General features: G+C 36.1%; 1 protein-coding gene across 13 annotated transcripts in view; it reads right to left on the bottom strand.

Annotated features, from left to right (window-relative positions):
• Positions 1 to 21,186, bottom strand: part of LCORL (ligand dependent nuclear receptor corepressor like) — a 79,570-nt gene that overhangs the window by 19,581 nt on the left and 38,803 nt on the right. For 8 of the 13 annotated variants that reach the window (XM_083835754.1, XM_083835749.1, XM_083835748.1 and 5 more), the window contains 2 exons: positions 17,360 to 17,614; positions 7,550 to 7,640 (listed from right to left, as the gene is read on the bottom strand). In XM_083835754.1, the coding sequence (XP_083691880.1) occupies positions 7,550 to 7,640; positions 17,360 to 17,614 (346 nt within the window). The other 5 variants (XM_083835759.1, XM_083835760.1, XM_083835752.1 and 2 more) reach the window with 4 other exon arrangements.

Genomic DNA, 21,186 nt, shown 5'->3' with positions numbered 1-21,186 from the left:
ACTTGTAATCCAAAATAAAAACATTATTCAAGGGCATGTTATGTCAGGTTTTAACTAATTTTGAAACACTCCTGCACTGGGAAGAGTCAGAACATTATTTCTCTGGAGTCACAAGGTGTCGAACTGTATCACTACACTTGGGAAAACAAAGCTTATTCTAGTAATACAATTATGGATAAAAATTAATTGCCCTCCCCACTTTAATGCCCTCCCATGACTTTAATGAAAGAATGTATCAAAAGGCTAAAGACAAAAAAACACAAACCAAACCAAACCAAAACACCCCAAGCACCAGGTCTTCAGTATTTTGTTTGTAAATCACAGTCCTTTTGCTACGTAATAATTTGCTACCTGATGGCTACTGTACAGATTTTATGGACCAAATCTCTAAACAGATGTCTGTGTCTTTCCAGGCTTTCAAGCTCTGTCTAATGCTGTTTCACTAGAGATATTTTAATGGAGGCTGCTTGTTTCCATAATGTAAGTAATTGGTACTTCATATATGCTCACTGGTGGAAGAACCTTCCCAAGTGCTAAAACCTTCTCAAAGTTAAAACTGCTCTGAATTTGATATGTTGAGATTAATCTATTACAAATTAATATGCTGGTTACCACGGACATAATGGACACTCTCCTAACATGATTTCTTTCCTGGCTACCTACCCTTGCGTAACACAACTATAACCTGCTTTCCCTTTGTGTGTGTTAGTTTCTAAAGCTGACAGACAACTTCACCTAGGGCAATGCTACCATACTCCAAAAGGTCTCTGAAGCTTGTGAAAATGCAGCATGGTCACCATTTAGGAGTAGTTTACTCTGCAAACACATTGAAGCCTTAAAGCAACGCTTTTTCTTTCAAGAGAGAGTCTCTCTCTGTAGAGATGTCCATATATTTAGACAAACTACTTTAATAGCTTTTCAATAAAATTGAAAGGGCTCCCCGTAGCCCTTTAAATTTGTGTTGTCACACAGCAGTTAAGACTCTCTTTGGGACAAAGGACTTTAGCGTTAACTGCACAGAAGGATGAGCTATTTCACAGCTGCATCCTTCCTTCACAGAACTGCCTTACACTTCCTACAAAAGACACAAAAAAAGGTGGCCAGCGAGAGCGGATAGGAAATGGAGGAGTTGAGAGGGGAAGGGACCAATACACGCTGCTCCCCCAATACCTTTTGTGTACAAAACCCCTGAAGACAAAAGTCAAGCATGGAATTACATTACTTGCAATGGCAGGGGCATTTAATACCACAGAGTGACGATTGACTGGAGTCCAGAACTGGCACAAAGGCAGAGGTGTGGTAAGGTTAAGAACTAGCCCTTCAGCACATTATTTTAGATATAAGCAAGTATTTCTCCTCAAATCCAGAAAATTCTCAGGAAAGTGTTCTTATGAGAGGACTCCCAAAAGATCTCCTTCCCTAAAGTTCTGTCCCTGTTGGACCGAACTGGCAATGTCGCTGCAGACTGAGCAGAGGAGAACTGGGAACAGAACGCATCTGCAGGTACTTGTACGGACCGCACAGAACTCCGAAGGAAATATCAATTTGTACTTACAGAAATTTCCTAAGTAAATAAATCTCTCCCCAAAAGCTGTATTTTATCTATAATAGTATTAGTAAAATGAATATTTGTTTCAATTTAAGCACCCATATAGCTTTTGATAATTTTCACTGCAAACTAATTATCCTATCTACATAGTGTTGTATTCCGAATTTCCTCTCATTTATGAGTAATATTTCAATTCTAAGCAACCACCCTTCCTTAAAGCTATGATCTCTGCTATATAAAATTGTCATAGTAAATTAGTCATTAAATGCTTAATTTGTACAGGTCTTGATCTAATGCCCATGTTAAATATGTGCCTCAGGAGTAAGTCAAATGAGTCAGTGTACAGGTTTTTTGTTTCTTTTCTTTTTCTTTTTTTTCTTTTTTTTCTTTTTTTTACTGAATGAGCAAATCAATCACACATCAGTGTTGTAAATTTATGTGCAAAAGCATTGAAGTGCTTTACTACAAATTACAACGTAGAAACACGTTAACTAAACAATTAAATTCATACAATCAGATTTAGGAATATAACAACACAAAGAAGAAACAGAATTACAGTACATTTACAACACAAGACAAATACATGGAATTCATTAGAAAATATTGTAATAAATAATTCATGAATTATAGTGCAATTGATTTATGCATAAATATAACTAATTGCCTAAAAATCAGTTGTTAACAAAAATCTGTCAAAAATCAAGGCAGCCACAGAGTTTTACTAAATTACTGCGACAATGGAAATACTGCAATTAAAAAACAAATACAAGTATTTGTACTGTAAACAACTAAAAAATCAGTCTCACTAAAGTTAATATACAATTTAATATAAAATTGTCATTAGCTACCAGAAATGGTTTAAACAGCTTTACTGAGCAGTAGTTCTAAAAACAGAGGCACTGTTTTTTAATATAAAATACTTGAGAAACATTCAAATAAGTAGAAAGCATGTAGGGCTTGCTTTCGCCTTCATTTAAAATTCTGCTGAAACATGGATTTTCAGAAAATGTCAATTACTAAGTAGTGACTGGTAACTGAATTTATAAAACAGTTCAAAGTGTGTAATTTAAATGACATTTAATGGAGTACATAGGGGTTGGGGAAGGAGAATCTACACATTTCCCTGCCTTTCCTTAGTTGTGTAATCAAGGTTAGCCTAATAATTAGAAACAAATAATTCTGTTCCTTTAAACACTTACAGGTTGAGTATCATCTATAAACTATCAAAAAATATTTTAATATACTATTTCTGACCAAAAAATAAATACAAGTACTAAAATGTTGAAAATTAATTATAATATTACATACAAAACTACTGAGTACTGTTAAGTCAATAGTAAAATGATCCCTGATATTATGAATCCTGTTAATTTTTTGGTCAGGTCATCTTTTAAATGATATAAAAAGAGTACTGTAACTTGCCTTCAATATAAACTTCGGACTCAAATTTATAATATTGTCTGAGGAGTAGAAAACACCAGTATGGTACAAATATTAGGCAAAGTATTGAAGCCCCAAATTTTTGCAAGTAAAACTGTATAAAGACAGATCTTGAAACGTTTAAGGTTTTTTTCAACTTCAGTTTTCAGTGGGGATGCATTAAGAATTTAATCCTTCTGGCTCTCACAAAATATGGCTTAATTCTTTTAAAAGGAAAGATGACCCTGACATTTGCTGTTTTGTAACCTCCTAGTTATCAGGTACAGTTCTGCGTAAAAAAGGATTCATTTTGTAATATGCAAGTAAACCTTAGTCACTGAAGAAGATTCAGTATAGATCTGAGAGACCAAAGAAGTGATACACTGTTTGTGCAGCTTCACATAAGGAACATTATTCTATTTTAAAATGTAAGTTGATACTTTTTAATAAAGGTTAATAAATATGGGCTAGATTTTGCCATCAATATTGCAAGTATGTTCTCTGCTGACTTTAATGGCAAGTTTATCTAGAAATCAAGTTACCTGATGTGGCCCATATGTATCTAATGTCCCCTTTCAGTTTTTATAATTAACCTATACACAGGCAAATTTAAGTGGGAAAAAAATTGACAATGTATGCATGTGCAACAAATGTATAAAAGTTGGAGTCTTTTTCTATCCCAAATTAAATGCATACAGAAGTAATAAAATTTTGAGAGGAAAAGGGCATTGATGTTCTGTATCAAATGTATGAAGCAAGCCCCCATTCTTCACATGTAGACACGTTCTTTGTGATATTCCATGAAAAAATTAAGTATGATATAAAGTCCAATGTGAATACTTTGAAATTCATTTAAAAACTGCAATATGAAGGTAATTGGTCTCCCTTAAATTCTATTAAAAGTTACCTATTTAAAGTGAACTGTCTAGCTTCTAACTACCAAATTTATAAAGAATGTATATTATTGAACGTTCAAAACAGCTTCACTGTTCAATATTTGTATTTCTATCAAGACCCTGAACTGCAAATTTGGTTATTAGCAAAATGATAATGTAACTTGGTATTCATTTTGATAAACTGAAAATGTTTTGAAATGTCACAGCAGCAAATACATTACAGTTACAGTGAGGTTTTTCAATAGGAGTGTGACACAATCCTTAAATAAATTTTAAGTAGTCATAACGTCAACTAACCAGCACGTTTAAACAAAAAAAAAACCAACAAAACAAAATGCCATTCTCAAGCTCATTCTGTGCACATTATGAACATGCTCTAAGTTGCATTCCAACCTTCTTTTTAAACCTTACAAGTCACCTTATTTTTCAAACTAAAAAGGAAAATTAGGTTTAAGTTTAAATTATTTTATGCTCTTAGTATTCCATCTTATTTCATATTTAATAATTCTATAACTACAGTAATTTCTCAGGTTTCATAAGTGTACACTTTGTAAACACCACTTTCTTTCTAAACCACCAACAAAATTGTCTTAAAATGATAAAAAAATGCAGTTTATGCCTGCTAACACACATTTTTAGTAATGAAATGTTTATTTCTTACTTGTATTGGATATTTAAGTAACGATGAAGTTTTTTTTTTCTTTCACAGAATGTACTATATCCTACTAATACTTCACAAATTCACTTTCTTTTAAGGAACTAGCTTTTTAAAAAATCCCTTGATTTGTATAATCTGAGTTACTTACAATTTATTGCAAGTATTCTGTGAAGTTTAGAAGTTTGCTAACCATTGATCGTGTATTTCCGTAATAAGATGGTTTGTTGAATGGGTAGAGTGGTTCTTCACCAATTAAAAATTATGTTTCACATGACAAATACTTGTTTTCCCAAAACATCTTTATGCTATTGACTACTAAATAAAACCTGAATCTTTTCACCTATTTATACAAGGATTATATTAAATACACACTATCAGAATTAAGTGAGCAACTCTATAATTCTGTCCACAGTGAAAACCCTGAATAAAACTATTTTTCAAAAGGCATGTATGTGGTTTTTGAACTGTATAATTTCACGTCTTCTGTCAGAGTGAACATATGTATTTCTCACACAGTGTGTGTATACAGACATACATACACACACACACACAACAATTTGCTAACAATTATTCTACACAGGCTTGCTACTATTTTTGCAGCTGCCAGTCCCTGAATCTGTCATATTAAATAAGCCAGTATCTGGTAATCGGAGTTTCTTCTTCGGCGGAGTCTTCAATGTTCCAGATCTTTCTTTTACTTTATATTCTAAAGTGCTGTGAGGTACCCCATAAATTCCTTGTGCTTTGGAAACACTCATTTTCCCACTCATTACCATTGCAATTGCTTCTTCCATTATTTCATGATCGTACTGCCGATAGCGGCCACGTTTTTTTCTTGGCTGCTTATTATCTTTACGATCCAAACTATCTTCTGTATTTTCTGAGGTTCCATCTACTGTCCCATTCTTAGCATTAAGACACAAAGGAGAGAGGTCCCCATGCAGAAAGTAGGAATCAACACTTGAGTGAGTTACAGGTCCAGAACATTCAATTTTGTTCTGTTTAGGGAGTATATTTTTCAATTTTTGAAGAGCTGATCCTTCTAAGACTGAGGAGGTTTTAGAAACGTGGTACATAACATCCAGAAGACCAGCAGTATCAGACTGTGGTTTGGACACAGAACTTATTCTTAGCTGAGGAATTTTTAATTGTACAGTAGGACTTGTAGTTTCATATTGTAGATTTTCACTTTTTTCTTTAAATTGTGTGACCATTCTCTGTAGAGTTAACTGGTGGAGGTAACTGGAAGCTGTTGGGAATTTTAATTCTGAGGTTTCAAGTAGACTGAGTTTACTTTTTTCTGTGCGCTCTGCTTGAGCTCTTGCCCACAAGGCTACTTTTTGTAGGACTGCACAAGTTTCTTTACTGTCTTTAAATGAATAACTATCATTGAAATCTCGAGTTTTGTTTTTAAAAGGTGCAGGCTTTCCTGCTGGTAAGGCTTCTAAGTGGAGAAGTAAAGTTTTTTGAGGTATGCCATAAAGTATGCCTGCTTTATTTATGTCCAGTGCTCCAGACTGAATGTCTTTCAAAGCTTTTGAGAGCAAACCATCTGCAAACTCAGCACTTCTTTCCACATAGTCCTCTCTGTGTCTGTGTAGTCTCCTGGATGGATGGAATGAAACGATGGTAAACTGATGTATGAGAGACTCTCACACAGCTATGGAAGGGAAGGGTCCACTCCTTTATTATACTCCTTGCTTCGGTAACATCACTGCTTCTGATACTTTTAAGCCTTTGAGATGTGGTAGTTAAATGATTATCCTAGCAAAATGTTACAGTTCTGGTAGGACAGTGCGTCAAAAATCATACGGTGGCTTCTACAGCAGCCCTTCCAAGAACTTTATATCCTAGCTCAGTATTCGATAATATTCTCATGTGCTTGCTATATTCCCTTGTTCACATACTTGCAGAGCAACACTGTTATAATTTTAATTATACAATTAACGTTCCATTAAATACCCAAATCCTGAAGGAGTTTTTGTTAGTAGAAACGTGACGTTACCGCTAAACAAGTAATAAAAGAGTCAACCCCCTCATAGAAAATTTGCAGCAATAAGTACATAACTACACACAACCATCCCAGACTTACACAAAACTAGGCTTTCTACAACCATAAGGTAAAGAGCTGTAGTTAACAATCAAGTCCATTTTGGCAAAATAAAACACAGGTTTAAAAACTTCTAGCCACTATTTACAGCTTTCTAATTACAAAGTCATATTAATTTTTAAACTTCTTCATATCAGCAAATTAATAAAATGCAATTTTACATCATCCAACAAATACTGCTATTGGGCTCCTATCGGTAAGAAGTTATTTTGTAAGACGTACAGGTGACAAAAACGGTCCTGCTATGGCTAGTGGATGGGAGGATGCCAAAATCATAACGAAATCCAACAAAACAATGCATTTCACTAGCTTTGTGGTAGCTTTCAGCAGAGGCAACAACATTTTTCTTGCTGAATAAAGAAATTTAACTATTTGCCACCACACACCATAGCCAGAACCATGATGTAAGTATAAGTATGATGATTAAGAGCTCTCTCTCTCGCGCGCTTCCTCTCTCTCATATTAAGGAGTATTACAGATAACAGCCATTTAATTGTTCATGTTAGTTGAAGAATACTTTAAATCTAAATATTAACATGGTAATTTTTGTCAAAAATTGAAGTTTCCTAAGTAAACTCTGAAAGAATATATTTGCATTCTCTTTTACTGTCCTACTGCTTTTATTGTGTTACATAATCAATTTTCAGTTCATTTTTAGTAACATGAACTAAAGTTTGGTGATTGTTCTGATAACTTTTCTTTAAACAGAAAAAAAGGAAAAAGACAAATGAAACATATGATATATACATAGACACACACTTATGAGTGACACAAATTCTTTTGAAAGCAAAATATAAACCACATGTGTGTGTCAGTATATACAAATATGTTATGAACATAAAACCTGACTTCAGAGAAGTAAGAGAAACCCCGATTTTCTTTTACATAAGCCGAAGAGAGTCCTAAACGTTGCTTACCCAGACACCGAGTTTTCAGAACACAATGGATCATATTTGGGTTCTTCCAACCTTGCGCTTTTCTTTGTAGAGAGATCTAGCACTCCATCCCCTGCAAAGAATGAGTAGTTATGATAGCAGTTGTTTAAGGATGACCTCAGACATTTTGCTAGCAATTGTTTGTAGCTATGGCACAATTTTTAAGCAGTTAAGTTTACCTTTCAAATTTCTGGCATCCTATTCCTTTAACAATATCAGCTGTCTGCAAATTGTTTTATCTGATTTATAACAAAATTGTTTAAAATTAACAAAAATCAAAAAGCCAAAACGAAATCATGAAATTTAAAAGAAGAATGTCTTAAACAGCAACGTCTGTTTTCCTAAAAATCATGTATACATGGATATTGCACAGTTTACTTTCAAGGCAACCAGAGCAATGTACTTCGTATTATTGTACAAACATACTGTAAACAAACGAATCTGATAATGAAGTTAAAGTGGACATAACTAAATCACAGACTTACAGGATAATTCAGACTAGAATGGTCCTCAGAGGTCTCTGGACCAACCTCCTGCTCTGAGCAGAGTCAGCTATGAGATTACATCAGGTTACCAGATGAGAAAGGAATAGTAGTACCCCAATAATGGGAAGAGAGCTCAAGCCCATAGTGTTTTCAGTGTATGTGACCTATGTCATTAAACAGCATAAACATTACTAACTGTTTGTTTATACATACTCCCCCTGCTGCCCCCACATAGAAGTAATGACGTAACTAAAGGATCAGAAAGACCTAAACTGGGATGGGAGTTCACCCTATTCAGTCACTGGTAAATGTTATATTCAAGATTTATAGCTGGATGTTAAAATCTATGAATTTTTGAAATAGCCATATTTTATTTCAAATCAGTATTTACAAACATTGAAAATTAACAAACCTCTTCAGTGCCTGACATTTTCCTTCCAGTAAGTGTTGAGATTTTTTTGGTTTATATTTTTTTTAAATCACATTTAATTTATAGATAAGTTGCCTAACCATATATAATTTCATACCTTTTTCCTTGGTTCTCTGTTTCAAACTTGGGCTGTTTTGTGTGCTTGTGTTATAGGAATCCAATTTTGAGTTTTAATATGTAGCTCAACATTCAACTCTAAAAGCAATCTTATGCTAGTCCTTTATACAGTAGTATCATTTTTATGTTATCATGTATTATTTGCAAAACATCAATAAATTGTATATGTTTTCCTACAACCTTCGATTGAAGACATGAAGTATTGGTTGGATTTTCCAAATGCCAAAACTCAAATGAGAATTCAGAAAAACTGTTAGGTTAACTTTGCTTTGTACCAATATTGCAAAGAAATATATTTTAGTGTTAGTTGCCCAACTGTTTTATGTTGGAAGAAGAGTAAAGAGAGAAAAATTAACATTGTAGGCCAATATAATAATATTAAGCATATTTATAAATACACCACTTGTTAAAGATGCTCCTTTTCTCCTAAACTTGTTCCCTTCAAAGTCTTCCTTAGACCCTAAAGGAAGTTAAAGTAAGGACTAGTTAAAGCTAATCAAGCTTTCTGAAGCAGTAATATTCCAGAAAGAAAAGCCAACTAAAATCGCTACAGAATTATTCTGCAAGGAATATCCAGACTACTACCCAGCTGTTAAAAATCCCGAATACTTGCAATGACCCTGACTCCTGTGCAACAGACAGATTTCATCTGTTGTGTTTCGTTAGCAATACAAACTACGTTACCCTTTAAGGGTTTGTGTGTTCTCTTTCAGAGTAGTTTCTCCACCTTCAGTTGGTATTCACCGGCACCGTGATATAAAATGTTTAGAAGAGATAGCTGGACAAAGTCACTGGAAAAATACCTCAGAAAACTACCTCAAAGTTCAAACTCATCAAGTTGCAAAAGCTAATCATTAGGTAGACCACTATCAAGTGACTACTAAGAACAAAAGAAAACCAAGAATAGATTAAAAACAAAACAAAAACACCAAAATGAAAATCCATTCTGAGAAACACTGTTGAAAACCAAATTAATCTACAACTTTGAAATACAGAGTTTTGCTAAAGACACTAGAATATCAAGACAACCAATATGAATGGCTCTTTCTAACCACTCTACAAAGGAACTGACGCTAACAAGATTTTTTGGATATCGCAAGATTCCAAAATGAAATGTGAACAAACCAAATCATTTTTATTTCCAGTCTTTCAGAATTGGCTTTGACAACATAAGCCCCCAACAAACTGAAAAAATGACTAAAAAGAAGACAGCACTGAAAATACTGATTCCTGAGACATGAAGTTAGATACTGCCTCTAAAAGGTAAGCAGAATGGAATAACCATTTCAGGTTCAAGACAGCTGAATGTTCAACATAGCAAATGCATTTATTAAGTATATGTATGACTCTTCCCTGAAAACAATGTTCTATGGGAAGGCAATCCTCAGTAAAAAGAGTGAACGAGAAGTATGTGAGAGATTTGATATCCATACAAAATAGCAGATAAAGTCACCACAGACCAGGCTTTTCTTCAGTGATTTCAGTCAAACAAATAAAACAACAATCTGATGCAGGAGGTACTGATAGGTCAGAAAGTTTCATTAAAATGCATAAATCCTAGTGTTGGTGGATCTTTCTGCTTTACAGTAGAATCAATTACGATGAAGGAGCACCTCCAATTAGTAGGAACGCAAGAGCACTGGTAATAAAGTTTTAAGACCAAATGAAATTAAATGAATGTATGTATATATAAACAGTAGAGATCTTAATTTTGGTTAGGTTCAAGACCAGAAGTTTACAGAGCCAACTATCTATAACGAGATGCAAATAAACCTGTGTCTAACCACATCTCCAAGCCAGGATTTTCAAAAGAAGCCCTGCTTCTGTGGGTACAGCAATAAATTTCTGACCTGCGTAAAGTTACAAAGCATTCTAATGCTTACTCTGTAACATTAACACACCTTGTGCATACACTTACCCAGTCAAATATGATCTTTTGGTATCCTTTGTATGTAATGAGGGCATTAATCCAGGTATTGGTTTTTGTAAGACTGTTTTTTCAGCCTAACAAAATTTCTGTTGTAATAGGATGTTCACACACAGTCTAGTAATTTTATGTACATATCTCCTGCATGACAAACAGAAATCTGTTTGAACAGCAGCACCCCCTGAGATCATGCTTGTCCCCTGGGTACCTTATTGTAAAGGTACAGAACTGAGCAGTTGCAACTCGTCCTTCAGCTCCTGCCCTAATACAGGACCCAAGTCACACAGTTTTCTAGTACTAGGGAACAAAAAGCAGATTGTACAGGTGGACAACAAACCTTGAAAACCTCCATTACTTGCAAGGTAGGAACAATTATTTTAAAACCAAACCAGCACTTCTATTATTTCTATCAAATCACTCAAACCACATGATTTAGGCAAAAATTCTGGAAAGGAAGTGAATAACATCAGGAGCAGAAAAAACTCTATATAATGTGGGTCTAATAAGAGCCATGGAATTGCTTGTACTTTTCATCTGAAACCATGACTATTACAAAAATAGCCTTCATAAACAGATACTCTGAAATACTGGTTAATATAGAAAAGTTATTACAAGTTTTTCAGGTCTGCTCCTTGTGACCTTCTAATGAAATTCTTTCTGCTGAAATCCGATGATTTTGAACTTCAAAGAAATGGCTTTACCTCTGGACCTGACTGCTCAGCACCACATCATCAGGTACAACAACACCAAGGTACAACTAAGCTACAACATCTTCAGAATAAATAGGACCACAATAATGTGAACCTCCACCAGACTAGCAAGGTTACAGAAACAGAGAAAAAATAAGTCTGTATCAAACACCTGAGTTCCTACAATTGGTATTTCAATACTGATTCTGGCAAACACGTCATCTTCTGGTTTTCAGGAAATCTTTCACTGGTTATCTGCCCGACCAGGTCAGATGATCTACTCTACCCAGTCCTCTGACTCCAGTCACAGCAGAAACTCCACTCCCAGCATGGGAGAGCACATCAGCCTGGCCACCACCTGCAGCTTGTTCCTCTCCTACTCTCCCAGCAGATGCCACTGGATCACAGAACCCAGAGGTCTCTCTCCCTGACTGCTCTTTACTATCTGGCCTTGGTTATATTGGCTAGGAAGTTATGAGAGGCCTTTTTTGAACCCACTGCCAATGTCCGTCTCTACCACCTCCTGTCACAGCAGTTCCAGATGTTCACAATTCACTGTGCAAAAGAAGCCCCTTACCTCTTTTTTTATTTTCCTTTTAAAATGTTTCAGCAAACCTTGCCTAGTTCTAGTATTTTGAGATTCGGTAAATAACAATTATCCCTTTACCTTATCCATCATACTGTGGCAAACCTCAATATAGCTTTAAATAGGAACAAAATGATACTGCCTTGTCTCTAACACCTTTCTTGACGATGCCTTGCCCTTTGCTGTCTATTTTTATGGAAACGCTGTTTTCAGACGACTATCAGTAAGAACTCCGAAGTCTTTTATTACTTTTTAACTACCCCTTTGACTACCCAATTTTTGCTGACCAGGGAAGTTATTTTATAAGATGAAGAACTGCCAGATTGGCTATAGAGTAGGTGCATGTGACAAGGTGCTGGCAGCAGTGGGGCTGTCCCATGCTGGTTGACCACTACTGATTCCAGTCAGCTCCAACAAACACACTGCAGGACACAGCTGCGCCCAGCAGCCAAGCTGGTGGCACCTCTCAAAAAAACACGGGAGGGAAAAATGCCTCTTTGTTTTAATAGGCAATATTTAAAATTAACTTTCCCCAAGGTGAGTCTTGGTCCATGATGGCAAGCAGTAAGCCAGCACCCTGTCCTTAACTCAACTTGTAAGCTCTTGTTTCTGGTCTTATTTCCCCCCCTGAGCCACAGAAGGAGTGAGCAAATGGCTCCTTGGGAGTTTGTCAGTTTTCTGCTACTGGCAGTCAAAGAAACAAAACTCCTTCTTTTCAGAAGGAGTAGTCAGGCATTGGAACGGGTTGCCCAGGGAGGTGGTGGAGTCACCATTCCTGGGGGTGTTTTTAGGGACATGACTTAGCAGGTGATACTGGTGGTAAGGGGATAGTTGGACCAGATGATCTTGGAGGTCTTTTCCAACCTTAATGATTCTATGAAAACCCTGGACGCTGTTCCAAGGATGACCTTTTTACACAATTATTAAACAATTTGTTTCTTGAATATATTTGCAGATTAAACAATTTATGGTTTTGAAACATAGCATGTGTACCTTCAAGGACACAGCATTTTTCCCACTATATATAGTGAGAACAGTGTATTAAAATAAAAAGATGGTAAAGGATTATTTTATTTGAATTCTTTTCAATACACCCGACTGTAGCAATCAAGAAGCCATATATGTCATGAGTCAAGTTGCCATACCAAGTTGAAGGAGGGTTTTCAAGTTATGAAACTACTTACTTCTCAAAAACTAAGAATTGTTCTGTTGGAAATTTTGGTGATTTCATATGCATATAGGAAAACTGGATAATAAAAAGCTGTTTTAAATCATTCAAACTGAATTTTAAACTCTGGTTATCCTTACTTTTCCTACTTCAAGAATAGCCAACAACGATATAGCTATAGAATAGCTTTAAGAACTTCAGTGCAGCAAAACTTCCCTCTGTCATCCAACTCTGAAATTACTAGTAAATAGAAGACAATCTATGATATTAGTTATTAGTAATTTCTACTTATGATGAATCAAGGAGGCATGAAAAAGCATTACGCAAATTCTCTTGCTTTTTGTGTGTGCTATGTTTACACCCTATCAATCAACAAGAAATTGTACAGCTAAACTAGCTTCTTAGATTATGTACTTGTACAGTTTATACTTTTGCCTCTTTGCAAGTCACTCTGCTTATGAGCTTCAGGGTGATGAACCCTTCTGTGTCTATTAAGGGAAAGAAGCCTCTACACTGAAGCAGCTGCTGCTGGGCTACACTCCCTAAGATGCCGCACAAAAAAATAAGGTTGCTGTAGGATAGTCCAAAACTGTTCCTCACTCCACATTTTACTTTGTGAAGATGCTGCTTTATCATTAGCTTCATTCAGAGAAGGAATGACAAAAACCATACACAAATACCCCATATTTTTTAGGCACATTGCAGGCAAAACAAGTTTTCTCTTGTGATATAAACACAGTATACTCTTTGTGAGTCCTTGGTAGCGTTAGAATTACACAGATTAAGAAGCATTGGATACTAGTGGTAGGATACTAGTGGTAGGATACTAGTGGTAGGATACTAGTGGATGTACTCAAGTTGAACCACAGGAAGTTTAAGTTGGAAATTTCTCCTAATTTCTTCTCAGAAAGAGCAGTCAGGCATTGGAAGTGGTTGCCCAGGGAGGCAGTAGAGTCACTGTCCGTGGGGGTGTTTTAGGAAAGGTTGGACCTGGTGCCTAGGGGCATGATTTAATGGGTGATATTGGTGGTAAGGGAATGGTTGGACCAGATGGTCTTGGAGGTCTTTTCTGATATTTTACTGTCAGTTAGAAGTAACTAACTGAGCCTATGAGCCCCCAATTATTTACTAGCAAGTTGCAATGGAAATTATCACTCTTACACATACAGTAGAAAGCAAAGCACAATTCTGGCACTCCACTACCAGAGTCGGATGCTAGCTAGAGGTACTTGGATGTCTGTGCTTAAAAGCTCATTACTGAATGATTCAGTACCAGGGTTGTGACGGGTTGACCTAGGTCAGCAACCAGACACCCAGTCTCTCTTTCTCCTCCTTTGTCAAGAGGCCAAGCAGAAAGAAGTGAGGTAGGAGGGAAGTAAGATGAAAAAGCTCATGGGTCAAGACAAAGACACCAATTATTGTTACAGTAAAAATGGACATCAGTTATGAAAAATTAATTTATTGCCAATTCAAATAGAGTTGGATAATGTGAGGAAGACAGAGATAGAACACCTCCCCACCCCAACTTTAACCCAGGCTCAATTTCCCTCCTTCGCTCTCAACTCCACCCCCCCCCCCCCCCTTCCCCTGAAACAGGGGTTACAGTCTCCTCTCTGCAGCTTTCCTCCTCTCACTTCTCCCCTGCTTGTGTGGGCTCTTCACAGGCCTCATTTCCTTCAGGAAGTGCCAAGTTGATCTGATGTAGGGACTTGGATTGGTTGCAGTGGGGATATCTGCTCCAGACCGCTCTCTTCCATGAGCTGCAGGGAAACACTTGCTCCTTCGTGGTCCTCTCCACAGGCTGCAGAGAAACAGCTGCAGCACCTCCTCCTCCAATCTAGGTGTTTGCAGGGTTGTTTCTCACTCTGCCCATCCAGCATTTTCACTCTTACATGTTCTCAGAGAGGTGCCACAAACTTTGCTGTTCCACTCTGCTTTGACCCGTGGTGGGTCTGGTGTAGAAGTGGCTGTGCTTTGCACAGGGCAACCCCCAGCCTCTTCCTACAGAGGCCACCCCTGAAGCCCTCTCTCACTACTAAAACTGGCACATAAACCCAATATGCAGGGGTTTTGACAACATGCAGCACTGTTAGTGTCAAACCTGAATATTATGAGCGTTCTTCAGAGACAGTCTAGGGATAACAAGAGAAGGTAAGAAACTTTGAGGTGAAGATAAGATCATCCAGATGTCTTCAGTGGCAGAACCTTTGCTCAGCACTGAACTAGTGCTTAGCTTGGATGGGCTCAGTGCAAGAAAATGCTTCTTGTGATCTGGAAAATAAAGCCTAAAACTTCCTCTGAGGTAGTTCAAGAATCATTCCCATAGTACAGATACAAGACTGCCTGCTTTTTATTATTTACATCTGCCATTTTTAAATGATACTATGGTAAATAAAAAGCACCTGCCTGATTAAAAAGATAAACCTGAAGAACTTATGTTTAGGCCATCACCTGCTTCACAGGAGACAATTTGAATTCAAAAAAGATATCAACTTCAAGGATCCAACAACAAACGTACAGATTTGAACTTTGTACTCTGTTACTGCCATTTCACTTGGAAATTACAAACAAACAAACAATAGATTAAGAGGTGCAAGACAATTAAAAGATTACTAGAAAGGCAGCAAATAAGAACATATAGCTTTTTTCCCTCCAGTCTGGAGACTCGAGTGTTTTATGTTAGACAATTAAAAAAAAGTACAATTAAAAGCTGAAACCATTGATCAATTGCATAACAGTGCCTAAGGATCAGGATTACATTAGTTGTATAGACTAAATCATCCTAAAGAACCACTGAAAAGCTGGTCCAAGATCATACCTGTTTATAGTATATTGCTGTTTACCCTAATTATAAGATTCAGATGACATGGAAGATAAAAATACCTCAAACTCTCTCTATGATCTTTTTTGGAGAAAAGATCAGTGTACTTCAAAATAGCTGAGTGACTGTAGCAGTAGAATTTTCTTCCTAACCCTATCCCATTGCCCCATTCACCCTCTGCCTTCCTTTTCATTCCTTTAAGACTTATTTGTGCTCAGTGACCCAAAACCTGTCTTTGGGGACTTCACACCCTCAGGTACATTTTAGTGTTAAAATTGGTTCTTCTTTATAGCCAGCTGTTGGAAGTAAGCAGCAGGTTATAGTGCTGATACCAGAAAAGTACTTTTTACCATCCTTGGGGGGGGGGGGGGGGGGGCTTCAGTCTAGAGATTGTAAATCTCTGAAATCTGTAATTCATCCACAGTGGAGGCATATCAAAACACAGTGGATTTTTTCTCAGGATTTCATCTGCACCAGGTATTTAGTCTGCATAAATTCATGTCTAAATCTAGACATGAACTAGCTTCTGCTAACGACACAGAATAAAAGCAGGAACTTCAAAATTTCTTAATGATTGTCAAAGAAAAGTTGCCTAAATTTCATCTAGAACAGATATGTTCAGCAAGGTAGATCCATGTCAAAACCTTTTTCCCCAATGATGCATCATCTAATTGAAGACTGCATCATTAAGCATAATCATATGAAAGCTATTTCATTATGAAAAATATAGTCTTTTAAAAGTTTATTTCTGCAGTTCTATCTTCTTTTAACTTTAGTATGATATATGACATACAGGTTCACTTTTCTCTGTGGTCTGCAATATAGTTGGACTAATACAAACCCTTGTATTTGTCAAAGACTAACTGATTTTGCTGGTGTTCACAGTTGCACAACATTTACAATCCTCCCTGAAAACTGCTGCTACTCCAAATCAAGTTTGGAGTCCAAAGCACTCTCATGATTATATTATCAGTTTTGGATAACAGTATTTGAGAGTAAAGCAAGAAAAATATCTCTCATTATCATTTACAAATATGAAATACCCTTCCTTGCCTTGAAGAATAAGGTTGTTTAATTCTTAATCTTTACAGATCAGTACAGAAAATTCATCCTTCCATCATTTTAACCAGCACTAAAAGAATCAGTGTCCGAGGGTTGAAACAGCCAGAATGAACTTTGCTCTTTGAAATTGCAGTACATTCTCTTTTCTCAGAAGGCTTAACAGCCCTTTCCTTCAAAAAAAGTCTTGAGCCACTGCTACCTGTGACAGCCACAGATAAACTGACTTAAGATTTGGTATTCTGACACCGACAAATTCCCATGCTACTTGAAAGCATGCACCCAGAAATTAGGATATTTATCACTGAATACACAATAAGAAAAACGCTTTTAGAAAGACTTCTTTTAACCACACAATTTCTTTTTTTTCCCTTATGTACTGAGCACTGCTTTGAAAAGATAGAATATATAGTTATTTGGGACAGACAAGAACAATTTATTTATTTTTAAGTAGAGACACAAGGTAGTACATGACATCAAAACACAGAAGAGCAGATAGAGGATATTTACCTTGCTGAGTATTCTGTTCTTGAGTTCGATTCACAGTGAGGTCTAGAGGGCTATCCTGTTCTTCCTGAAGGGAGTTTTCCGTTTGGTTCATTTGGATACTTTTACATATCATGCTTGGTTCAAACGATGAACCATTTCTGTTCTCTTGAATTTTGCTACTTTTTGAAATGTACTCAATCGCAAACTGGCGGATCATTTTTTTCATTAATTCCTGAGCAACTAGGGGAATGTTAGGATCACAGTTCTGAGGAAGATCTAGGAATAAAAAACAACAACAACACAAGCAACAGATGTATTAAGAAAAATTGAAATACTTTTTTAAAAATAAAGATTCCACATACACACATGAGCTCATTGCACACATTCATTGTGCTTAATGAACGCGTTAATTAAGATACCTAAGGTGTTCTTTCAAATATTCCTTACTGGTCATTTGCAAGAGTGTGTTTGCATCAGCAGTTTTTAATTATCATGGAATTTCACTATCATGGAATAAGTCAGATTATATGGGAAGATAAACAATTCAAGTACAAGAATCAGAATTTGTATTTATTGTTGTTAATTAAGATGAATTTTCATTTCAAGACAATTTTCAGTTTAGAAAATTTTTTGAATATTTAGTGCAAGGTAAATAGAAGTATGAATATACAAGGAGTTACTTTCAAAGAGCAAATAAAACAAATTATCTTTAAACTACAATTCTACAGATTAGTCCTTTGTATAATATAGAACAGTTGGACTTCTGAGAAGTTAATCTTAGAGAAGAGTTGTAGAAGAGTTGTTTCATGTGCATGTTAGATCATCGTGCCTATTTGAGATTCAAGGTTGCAACATCAAATCTGATATGATATGACTTGAGATGTCCCATATAATTTGTAGTAATGCAAGCAACTGAATTTTACAATAATCTTCAGAGGTCAAAGTGCTAACAATGAAATCATTTGAGAGAAGAAACATTTCCTGTTCTTAAAGGTATACACACTATATGTATATGAGGACACATGTATGTGGATACATACAACAATCCCATGGAAAAAAAGCATTTCATTTTAAAAGCACAAAACAAATACAAGGATCAAACATGAGATCTCTATAACTTTATTTTAGTATCTGCCAGCTAGACAAAAAAATTTAAAGTTCTTCTGACTAGCAAAGCTGAAACTACATTTGTGAATCACCACGATAAAATCCCTCCAAATGCCAAAAACAAAATAAAAATTACATTTTTATGCTAAGTTACATAAGAAATCTACTAAAGAGTAAGCTGTATTACTGATTAATGCAATACCAGAAACTGCAATATTTCAGTTCAAAAGATGAGCACAATTGTCCATACTCCAATATCTCTGTTCTTCCTTAATGTGTTCTTCCCTATACACACACAAAAACATGCATTTCAAAGCTTTGTTTAACCCACTGTCCATCCTCAAGATCACAGGTAATCAGCAAAATAAATTTCATCACAACAGACAGAGGCTTAAAGCTTAAAAATAAAATAAAGAATTGTGAATGTGAAAAATTAGCTTTTAGATGATTCTTGATTGCCTGAAAGAAATGTCAAAAGGATATTGTGGCAGTTACCAGGGAACTTATATCAGTCCAGAACAGATAAGTTAAAAAAAAAAAAAAAAAGCTGAGCAGTTGAGTTTTGTTTTCCTGGAAGCTGAGAAACTGAAAGGACTGGATCTCACGAATATTTCATTCAGGCAGACACTGTTGGAAGATAGATGGATCACACAGTATTTGCTCGAGCATTTTATGTCAATGAAGCTACACCCATCTACCAGCAAGAGTGATCACTGAGATTGGACCAAAGAACACTGTTCAGGTTTAGGATGAATGTATATAAGACTGTTTATTTCAGTTTTTTCAAAACATTCCACTTGAATTCATTTTCACCAAGGAAGTATTGCAAGACATTACAAAAACATATCTCATCTGCTGAGGCAGCTGACTGTTCTGGTGCTTCTTGATAATACGTTTTGGTTACCAGATAAGGTAAAGCTCCAGCATTTTCAAAACCTCAGTATATGCTAGATGTCTTGGCTTCAAGAGACCTTATGCAAGGCATGAATAAAAAACAAGCCTGCTTATGATTGAATGCCTATCTTCTGACACTCCTTCAACCAGATTGCTACCAGAATTTCTAAAACTTGATCGGAGTTTCTGGAAGAAGGGCACAAGGTAAAATTCCAAATGCAGAATGATCCATATAGAGAAAAATCTCTCCCCATCATGTAGCATCCAGACACAAGTATTCTTTGTTTATTGGTATTTCCTGATTCCTGAATGATGAATCCATGAAGTGTTCAACTGGCATTTGGTTAGAGACACAGAAGAAAACAACTTGACAAAAGATACTGAAGCAGCAAGGCAACAGATGTAAAAATGTTAGTGTATATACACATCAGTAACAAAAGAACAAGGGAAGTTTGGATGTAGAATTAGAAAGTTGAGTTACCTAGGAACAAGAGTGTCTGCCTAAAGCTACGATTCCACCACTGTCAAGCAAAGAAAGTTACTGATCAATAACTTAGCTTAAAAAACAAGCAAAAACCTTACAGTGAATAATCAAGAAACTCAAAGACAATAAAGTATAAGAAATGTCAAAAACACCAGTCTAACATATATAAGAAGGGTCATTCTATAACAGTTGAGAAATTAGTCTGCTGCGTGCAGCCAAGAAAATCTTTGAAGATTTTTTGGAAAACAGGTGATTATGAGCCCAAATGGGGAAGAGTTACTTTACATCCTGATACAATCTGTGCCTTTGAAAAGCAAGAGATCAGAAGCACAGGGTATACCCATAATTAACCAAAAAACACAAATACCTGGAATAAGCATCTGCCTATTAATCAACAACATCAAGTACTGTAACTGAGACAAAATTCTTTCAGAACTACCATGTTTCTATTCTCTTCCTATTCTATTTCAGACTCTTCACACTGGTAATATCCAAGCATTAACTGCTTTTAGACATTTGCCTAACAAGCCTGCTTTTCCATTAGCAGCAAAGCCATCTTTTGAACTAGCTGGAATAACAAAGAATTTATTTTTTGCTCCTATATACTTTATTAGTCTTATTTTTTCTTAATTATTTCCAAATACCCCCTACGGAAGAATAAATGCAGTAAGATTTCTCATAACTGCTACAACTACTGACAGTTTACATATTTAATTTACTATAAAAGGTAGTATTGAATGGAAAACACACACCTTGGAGCACAATCTAAAAAATGTGCTCCAGGTGCACATTTGCAGTATTCTATCTGCTAATGCATATAGAGTCTACAAGGCTAGACCCTAGTTAGACTAAGCTTAACTGCTAAAAATGCAAATAGCGTGACTATCACATCTTCAGTATTTGACTATACTCACACCCTTAAATCATAATTCACATTGGAAGGACCGTAGGAGGTCTGTAGTAAGACTGCATGCTCAAAGCAGGGTCACCTTTAGGATCAAAGCAGACTGCTCTGAGTTTTACCCAGCTGGGCCTTGAAAATTCTGTTGATGGAGACTGTACAATCTTTCTGGGTAGCCTGTTCCACTGCTTGCCGATCCTCATCTCTGCTTATGCAACCAAGAATATCTCATTTCAATTTGTCTTCCATTGTCCTGCTATGCACCACTGTGAAGAGTTTGATCCTCTCTTCTCAGTAACTTCCTCAGAGGTATTACAAAGCTGCTGTTGATCCATTTTTATTAATACTGCATCCTCTCTAACGGAAACAAAGCTTATGTGGATACATAACTTGTAATATTAGGAAGAAGTAACAGAGTACTCTAAGTTAGAAGTGATTTCCCACAGCTATCCAAATAAAACA

Source organism: Anser anser (genome assembly GCF_964211835.1).
Source record: "Anser anser genome assembly, chromosome: 4".
NCBI lineage: Eukaryota > Metazoa > Chordata > Aves > Anseriformes > Anatidae > Anser > Anser anser.
The sequence above is the reverse complement of the archived record's forward strand: the minus strand, read 5'-3'. Positions and strand labels throughout refer to the sequence as shown.